The 9,424-nt window shown below is 36.4% G+C and overlaps 1 protein-coding gene across 1 annotated transcript; it reads left to right on the top strand.

The window, feature by feature from the left end:
- The first annotated feature begins 5,596 nt into the window (after positions 1-5,596).
- On the top strand, positions 5,597-9,184 carry LOC107831504 (uncharacterized). Its single transcript, XM_016659272.2, has 2 exons — positions 5,597-5,938; positions 8,804-9,184. The coding sequence occupies exons 1-2, from the start codon at positions 5,672-5,674 to the stop codon at positions 8,981-8,983; spliced, it is 447 nt and encodes a 148-aa protein (XP_016514758.1). The 5' UTR covers positions 5,597-5,671; the 3' UTR covers positions 8,984-9,184.
- Positions 9,185-9,424: the final 240 nt, after the last annotated feature.

The raw sequence follows: 9,424 nt of genomic DNA, 5'->3' as shown, positions 1-9,424 counted from the left end.
TCATCTTCCAGAGTTTATATCTTTTTATCCGGATATCGTATGAATGAACGGTTAAGAGAGTTGGAAACTACATTCCAAGACCTTTAATTTTGTATATAATATGTCCCAAAAATACTTCATATAGTACACAAAAATTAATTTCTCAAAAAGTTCTATTATAGGGCAAATTCTTAGTTGGTTTTTCCGCAACTTTAATCCGATTTTCCCCAAACTTTATATGTTTTATCGAAACATCATATATAGTAATATTATGACTTTAAAATCATTTAAATCATGATTAACAAGTCTCATATTCATTATACGTCACCTTGAGACGCACATGGTGTAACAACTATAACTTTGAGAAGTGGGCAAGTGTTGAAAGATCCCACCCCGATCCAAAATGAGGTGAACTTTGAAAAATAAAGTGAGAAGCAGTTGAAGGGTGATGTTGATAAAAAGAATAAAGGCCCGATGAAAATTGAGAAAAATGAGGAAGAAAAATCAAGAAGGGCGGAACATGATGAGAGCAAGCATATGTCTGTGCTGCCTTTTCCCCCAAAAGTTGAGTCGAGAAAAGATGGACAAGCAGTTTGAGAGATTTCTAGATGTGCTGAAACAGGTTCATGTAAACCTACCATTCACAGAAGTGTTCTCACAAATGCCGGCTTATGCCAAGTTCTTGAAAGAGATTCTGACAAAGAAGAAGAAAATAGAATAGACCTCAGTGGTCAAGCTCACAGAGCATTGCAGTGTAATATTGCAAAACAAACTCCCACAAAAGTGTGGATATCCGGGGAATTTTACCATACCTTGCTCTTTAGGTACTACTAATTTTGATAAGTCTCTATGTGATTCTGGTATCTTAATTAATTTAATGTCTCTATCTATTTACAGGAAACTGGAGAAGGAGATTGGAGAGATAAGGTCTGCACCAATATCTTTGCAGCTGGCAGACCAAACGACTCTAATACCCGAGGGAATAGTTGAATATGTCTTAGTTCGGGTAGATAAGTTTGTATTTCCTGTGGATTTCATAGTGGTTAATATGGAAGAGAAAAATGAGGTCCCCCTCATCCTAGGAAGACTATTCCTAGCAACGGGTAGAGAAATATTAGATATACATGAGAGAAAACTCATGCTTAGAGTGGGCGAGGAGACTGTGATTATTGAGATGGATGTAGAAACGGGAGTAAAAAAGGGAGAAGCTAGCTGATAGTGTTGTGTGGAAAGTGAAGGGCGAGAAAGAGAAGACTGTGGCGAGCGAAAAAGATAAGTGTGGGGTGTATCCAAAGAAGGCCGAGAAGAAGTTGTCTACATGGATATGTGCATTAGTTCGGGCGCAAGGGATGGAGCCCAACTTCGATTCAAATCCCGACTAGATGTTCAGAAAAGTTGTCCTTACCTCTTTCTTTTTATTTGTGTGTCATAGAGACATGACACAATTTAAAGCATGGGGTAGGGATGTATATATGTATAAAATATATAAATATTTGTGTTTGTTTTTTTTGCAATTCATTTGATTGAAAATTTTAAAAATTTTGATTTTTCCCGATAATGGATGTCAATCGACAGGTTTCTTGAGGGATTAAGTCGAAGAAAATCATATATATATGTAATTTTATTTAGGTAGTATAATAATCCCCCCTTGATTTTTTTTTGTCGCGATTCTTTTCTAAGGGTTTTGTTTGAACCGGGTGTAGTTAATTTTTTTTAGGAGTAGGAGACCTTGTGCTGTGATTTTAAATGAAAGCAATATCTTTTGACTTCATTATGCCTTGAGAATAATATGTGCTTTAGTTGTGATGCTTAGTCTTAGTTTTTGACTCTCGTATAAACATCTTAAATTGTATGTTCTTAACTTTGCTTAACTACTTTGATTAGAGTGTCTTGATGAGTCTGATCCTGAGTGAGTTTTGTGTCATATGTGTGTGAGGCTTTGTGTATTCTGTGCAGTACAATTGATGTCTAGAACTTGGCCCGTGTGTTTGCAAGGATAAATAGTAGATTTGTTCAGTCTTGGAAGTGATATAGGCGTTTCTTTGTTGAGCCAGCTATATATGTTACCCACTAAATTGTTATGTATCGTAGTTAACCCCGTTGAGCCTGTAATCATGTTTCTTTGGTAACCACATTACAAACCTTATCTTTTTGAACCATTTACCTCTCGTGAACACTTGAAATTGGTATGATTCTTGTAAAAGTTGAAGTATGGGGTAGTTGGTTTGGCTTTTAAGTGGAAATATTGAAATAAGGAGAAAGGTGCACTGTTGTGAAAAAGTATGAGCCACTTGAATCGAAAAAGAAGATGAAGAAAAAAATAGTTTATATTCATTGATAGTGGTAACTCTTGATGTATTTGTGCTTAAATAATTTGGGAGTTGACATATACGGATGAGAAGATGGAATTATGGTTTGACATAAGTATGGGGTTTAAAGGTTAAGTATATGTATTAAAAGTACTTAGGGAGGTGTAGTTACTCTTATATCTAAATGCATCATACCCGTCCTACAGCCTACATTACAACCAATTAAAGTCATACTCGATCCTTGACTGAACAAACTCGATTAGTAGAGTAGTACACTACGGGCAAGCCTATGGTGGATCTTTTGTGGCATATGAATGTTGTTCTGAGAGTGAGTGAATTCTTTCTATCTTGAGTTCTTAATTATTCTTAACTTTTATTGTGTGTGGAACTACTCTCTATTGTTGTGTGAAGGTACTTGATTCATGAAGGAAAGGTAATGTCATTGATCTCTATGTTAGAGTAAGTGAGCAGGTTGTACAAAATGCGTGGTGCTTTTGAGTCAAATCTTGAACCGAGGATGTTACGGTATTATGCTTAATATGTTCTATTATTCTTGGTATGATGAGTTAAGAGAGTTATTTAAAAAGGCCGTATCTGTGTGAAGTGTAGTTTGATTGCTCGAGGACAAGCAATGGTTTAAGTGTGAGGTGCTGATGGTAGGCTATAATCCCGTATTTTAGTCGCTTATTGCACTCTAATTTACTCCACTTTACTCATGTTGAGCTTTAATTAGTAGTGTTTTACACTTATTATATTTTTATGTTGTGTAGGAGTGATTCCGAGTTATTTAGATGTTATGAATGAATTCAAGCTATTTTGGAGCTTTGAAGTCTAAGTAAAAGCCCAAGGATTAAGTTGGGATCATGTTCGGGGATCAACGGATGATAGTGCACTTTAAGAACGAAACGAAGAATCGAGCAGGCATACTGTGCATTGTCAAGTAAAATGTACATAACTTTTCGTTCAGAAATTTGTTTGGGCTCTACAATATATCGTTGGAAAGCTATTTAAAAGGGCTACAACTTTCATATTTTATATTTTTTCAAATTTTCAACTTTCGCGGCTCATGGGGCGATGCGAGGTGTGGCGCGACTGTGCAAAATCTACCCAGAAAGTGATTTTACAAATGTTCTAGAATTCTCCACAAGCGCGCCGCATGGTGCGGCGCGGCATGCAACACGGTAGTGCAAAAGTCTTAGAGTATTTTCTCAATTCCGATAAAAAGGGATATTTTCGTTTGGGGTTTATTTGGGGAATAGTTAAATACACGGAAAAAATACCATTTCTGCACTTTTGGACTTACCTTAGACCTAGGGAAGCTAAGGAGAAGAGGGAGAAGCAAGAGCACAAGGATTTCATCCCTCCTTCCTCACTCAAGATCCGGGTTTGGATTGTATTTATATGTTTCTCTACTTTTATTTTATTTGTGAAGAACTTCTCCATATCTATGGAGTAGAACCTTTTGTGTTTTGATGGATTTGGTGTATTGATGGTTGTTTGTGGATTATAACTCTATTTTTATGTATTTGAATCATTTTTGGAAGATTTAATTATTGCATCTATGTTCACTTGTTCTTGTAATTGAAAGAGGCATAACTTGTGATATATTTGCACTATGTTGTTGGTTGAGTTCATAGATTCTTCTAAATAATCGAAAGAGGCTAGTTGAATTCTTGATTAAACCTAGTTAGGAGGATAATCGAAAGAGGTTCTCCTAAAGACCAATCCATTACGAATTCTTGCATATCTTCACCGAGCTTAAATTGGTTCATATTGTGAGGTTGAGACTTAATCGAGAGAGTAGTTTCTACTAACAATTGTATTGATAATTAAGTGAATTTGAGAGACTCACTTGAACATTAGAAGTGAATTATCTAGAGTTAGATTCCGAATAATTATCTTGTACTTATCCTATCAACCAATATTTTCTCCCATTGATAACTTCCTTGCTTACCTTTGTTGCGATTATCATTAGTCAATAGCTTAGATTCTTAGTTAATTTTAATTCTTAATTGTATAAATCTCAACTGTTGATCCTCCTGAATAGCAATCGAGCTACAAACTACGATAATATTGTTTAAATCCAATTCTTGTGGACACAATATTATACTATACTATCTTTGACTAGCGAGCACAATTTAAGTGTGTGTTTTGTGCTTGTTAGTTTAGCCGATAAACCGTCATATAATCGTTAATCCGATACCAATCCGTCCGTTGTCTTATTGGATGGCTAGCAGATTACTACATTTATAATCCGATAACCAATAAGCCAAATTGTTAAGCATAATTATCCGTCTGATCTGCCCGATAAACACCCTTAATCACATGGCATCATTTATGATGCAATTTGTGAAATTTTGCTCCTCATGGAATAAACAAATGGAAAATAATCCAAATTTTATATGGACTTAATTCCATAAAATTCTGCATGTCTCTATTTACTATAGCAGGCAAGCTAGTTACATAGATTATAGCTTAGCTAGCACAATGTTTAGCTTTTTTACATTTGGTGTCCGAAACTTATTCATCCGATTAATTTGAATCCGCATCGTAAAAAAAATATTATGGAAGGGTTCCCGGAGAAGACGACTATATTTCCAACTTAAACTCGAGATCTATAGTTTAGAAATAAAGAACATTTATCATTAAAACCTTCCAAATATTTTTGCAAGCCGTCTACCTTCTAGGAAGTAGCCACCTTTTGCACATCATTTCAACTGCACTCTTTGCATCAGATAAATTCTACACTTTCTTTCGGCCATTCTGTATATTTTTTGTTTCCTCAAGAGCATTTTATATATTATATCAATAACGATAGGCAAACTGTAAAATTAGTGGTTGAAATGGTAATAAAAGAAATATTGCATCAAAGTATAAACTTTGTATTATTTAATGAACTAGAATTGTAGATAGTTGTAAAATTATTGAAAAGTAAAATTGGTCAAATATTTTAAACATTTAATAATGGAATGAGTAGCATGAAATATAAATTGCAGTTCACAAGTGTGGAGGCTTAATTGTTGAAATCAATTTGCATATGAGATATGCTTTGGATTAGTTTTTTCTCCTTTTCAGATTCTTTTTTTTTTCCTTGTAAATTTAACATATCTTTGCTTCTTTTTCTGTATGCTATGTCCGCAAACTTCAGATGGGTTTGAAGTTCATTCTCGTTTAGTAAGATTATATTTTTGTCCAATTATTAATTTGCTTACCACAAAGTGGCTAAACTTGTAAATACTTTTTAACCGGAAATAGGCTATTTGTGCACTTTCCCCATGAAGTGGTACCTATATAAACTTCGATGGGCCTAGTGTTAAAGAATTCTCGGCCTCACAAAGCCCAATACGCTGAAGAAGAGAGGAAGGGTCTGTATCGCAACTCCAATGGCGTTATCCTCCGTTGTTATGCCGTCGTTATCTTCTCCGCCGCCACATACGGCGGCGATGTTGAACCGCTCCGGTTCACCGTCGTCGACATCGTCGTTTGCATCATCCAGTGGCCGGCTCACCGGCCCAACGCCACTAGCCGTCGCTTTTATGCCGTTTGTGAGACGGACATCGCTATCGTCCTCTCGCCGGAGTTCACAAATCGTACGTATGGCACCGGAAGAAGAGAAGATGACTCGCCGTTCTCCTCTCGATTTCCCTATCGTAAGCACTTCAAAAACTCCTTTTTCTGGTTATTTAACTTCAATTCAGCTGTGCTATTCTATCTGAAAATAGAAAGTGTTATTTTTTAGATAATATCAGCTATTCGGAATTGCAGTTTAGTTTGGGATAAGTTTAAAACCTATTATATGTAGAAGATAAAAAGTTCAAGTTATATACAGTGTCAGTGCAAAACTGATATCTACAGGTAAGCCTCCTTAATATGTAGGATATGTATTCTTGAAAATAAGACAGATTATGTGTTGTAAGCTTCCTTACATTGCCAGTGTATATGACTTAACTCTTTGTTTAATCTAGTTATAGTTTTTGGTCATTTTAGTGTGAAAGATTGTTATTATAGATGTAGTTATAGATGTATTCTTGAAAATAAGACAGATTGTTGTGATGTAAAACGCCTCGCCTTACGCCCACGCCTTTGGTCATTTAACACACAATCTTTCACAATCAGCGAGGCTTAAGCCCCGAGGCACGGGGCGTAAGCCCCATAGGTATTAAATTTTTAATATTTTATAAAATAATATAATGACGGTAAATATTTATAAACAGGTAAAATTGCATAAAAATTGAAGAAAACTATAAATATGTGAAATATATATGTATATATATGTATATGTGTGTTTGCACGCGCGCGCGCGCGCTCCATTCCCACAAAAAACTAGTCAAAACAATCTATTATACGCTACTTACAAGCACAAGTAACGTGAGTCTAAAAGAATAAAGTTTTCTACATGGAGGAACAAAAAGGATGATTAACCTGCAATTTGAATTTTGAACTTGCTCCTATGAAGGAGAATGGAGTTCGCCCCACACCATCGCCTCGGGGCTCGCCCCGAAAACGTCTTTTAAAACATTGATTGTGATAATGCAATCAAAGTGTCAAATCCTATTAGAAAATAGCAATTTCTTGAAGTTGCAATTTGGTCGTGATAAAGGTTAAAACCTATGATTAGGAGGTAAAAAGTATAGTTTAATCTAGTCATAGTTTTTGGTTTTTAAGTGTGAACAATTGTTTGGTTTGGATGAATTAAATTTTGCAAATGTCTAAGTAGTAATTATTTGAAATTTACAGTTTGGGATGTGAAAAAAGTACAACATTTAATTGGAAGACTAAAAGAGAATGAGTTACTATAATAATTGGTAATTTCAGCTCAAATGATTATTACTCGTTAGATGAATAAATTGGCAAATACTCTCAAACTACCAAGTTATCCTTTCATGCCAACCTATACTCCCCCTGCCCTCATAAAAGATAGTTAATCCCTTTGTTTGACTAGTCAGTCACTCAGTTTTCAAGAGAGCTGTTCTTCTATTAGGCCTGGTCGAAACAAATTAGAATAAAGGTTGTCGACCTATATGGTTAACTTCTCATGCCGAGAAAGTCAGGTATCAGATATATGTAGTTCAATCCCCCTCTCCTTACCCATTTCCAGTTCCAGTGTGTGAAATGATATCCAGTGAGTGAAGTAGTCTTGGTCTGAGGAAAAGATACCCCTACCCACCCCCACCCAAAAAAAAAGAGGGGCCCTCATTGTCTTTATTTAGCCTCCGATCTATTATAGCTCCTTCAGATTTCTCTTTTAGTCCTCAAAGTGGCTATCAAGAGAGTAAGGGGGAAAAAAGTGCTACCAAGAGACTAAGGAGAAAAAAAAAGAGAAGCAGAATAATTTTGGCAGCTCTCCCAAGTCCACATCTGTAGCACTCCTTTCCCTCAGTAACTCTGCTAGTCAGCTGATTCTCTTTTGCTCCTCCATTGGACGCACTACTCCAATGGAGAACATGATTTGAAGGAGGGGTTTCTTTTTCTTTCATGATAAGATAAATGATTGGAAGGAGGGATAGGGGAGGCCGTCGGACTTAGGTGGAGGGAGGGGGAGGTTAGTAGATTTACATATTGCAATCTGCTTCATAGGCTACTCAACATGATCGCTCGCTCGATTTGTCAACCACTGGCCTTTGTGGAGCCCTTACTTGTTTGCAGTGACATCTCTCTCTATCTCTCCTTTGTTTTGCACGATAAGTGGGTCTAGCGACATCTCTCCATAGCCTTTTTCATTCTTTCTAAACCTCCATGGCCATTATTTTAGGAGAGTGCTCATCCTCTTATTAAGAGGTATTGTCTCTTCCAAGTAGCTAACCTTTATATTTCATGAATCTGGTACTATAGAGAGAACACTTTGTCCATGTATATGTAATTTCTTTTGTATAAGTCACTCTTTGTCCAATTAATATGCAGACCTGATTTGCTTCATATATCGAATAGTCAATTAATCTTTCTTAGCGGCAAAGCCTTTCATTGTGTCATTGATAAAAGAGCTTGTGAAATAGTTAGTGACTGGTCCATATTTGCTCCACACAATAGCGACTTTAACCTTAGGGCCACAAAATTGTCTATCATCCTGCCCAATGCTTCCATAAAAAGTATAAACAGAAAGGAAGAGACATGATCTTCCAGCCATAAATCCTGTATGATGGAGAAAGCTTCCGGACCCTTTTTTTTCCTTCTTTTGTTTTAAAGAAAGCTTCTGGATTCTTTGGTATTTATATTCTCATGGAGTCATATTTCCATTTGGGTCGGTTAGCTGCCTTTATACAACCACCAAATGTGTTCACACCAGGTGGGTTCTTAGTTAGTTAACAGAGACAAAGATTTAATACGACTTTGGTCTTTCATTTGTTATTTCTAGTAGTTTCTAAAAAAGCCCTTAGACATGTCTTTGTGGAAATTTTGATGGTCCTCATTAACAACCTTTTTGCAATATGCTACCAGAGGAGTTTGAGCTGATACTGCGTTGTGCTTTCTAGAATAGTACCATCCAAAGCATTTTGATGAAACATGTTTATTGACAGGAATGGGAAAGGCCCAAGCCCGGACGAAGACCGGATATCTTTCCCCAATTCAGTCCCATGAAAACTCCCTTGCCACCTCCTCTGCCAGCTGATCCTCCGGAAGAGGATGAGGAAGAAGAAGAAAAGAAAGAGGAAGAGGAAGATCCTGAGAAAGAAAATCCAGATAAACCAGATGAGTAGTAGCTGCAATCTGATGAATTTGTTCCAACAAGTCAGGCATGCGTCTACTATTGTCATCTTAGCTGTTGCGGCTTATATGCACTGGCCCTAGGCCATGTTCTAGATAGAATTAATGGCACGAAGAGTTCTCGACTTCAAAATTTTGTAATACAGTCTACTATCAGGACAATCAGTAGTGCAATGTAATCTTTGTTTCAACGAGACTCGCATTTACTATTCTTAGCCTACTCGCTGCATCATATGTATGTTGGCTCTATTCATATTGTACATTGAGTTGATGCTATGAGTAGTTCTTGACTTGAAAAATATGGAACAAGGAGGTGCTGTCAAAAATATTTACAAAGTACCTGCAGAATATCCCTTCCTATTCTTAAAGGAAGTCTGAGTTCTAACACTGTTTCGGCATTCTGTTTACACCAAAAATGAAACAAAAGCAAACAG

Source organism: Nicotiana tabacum, chromosome 12 (assembly GCF_000715075.1).
Source record: "Nicotiana tabacum cultivar K326 chromosome 12, ASM71507v2, whole genome shotgun sequence".
Lineage (NCBI taxonomy): Eukaryota > Viridiplantae > Streptophyta > Magnoliopsida > Solanales > Solanaceae > Nicotiana > Nicotiana tabacum.
This window is presented reverse-complemented; position numbering and strand designations above follow the sequence as displayed.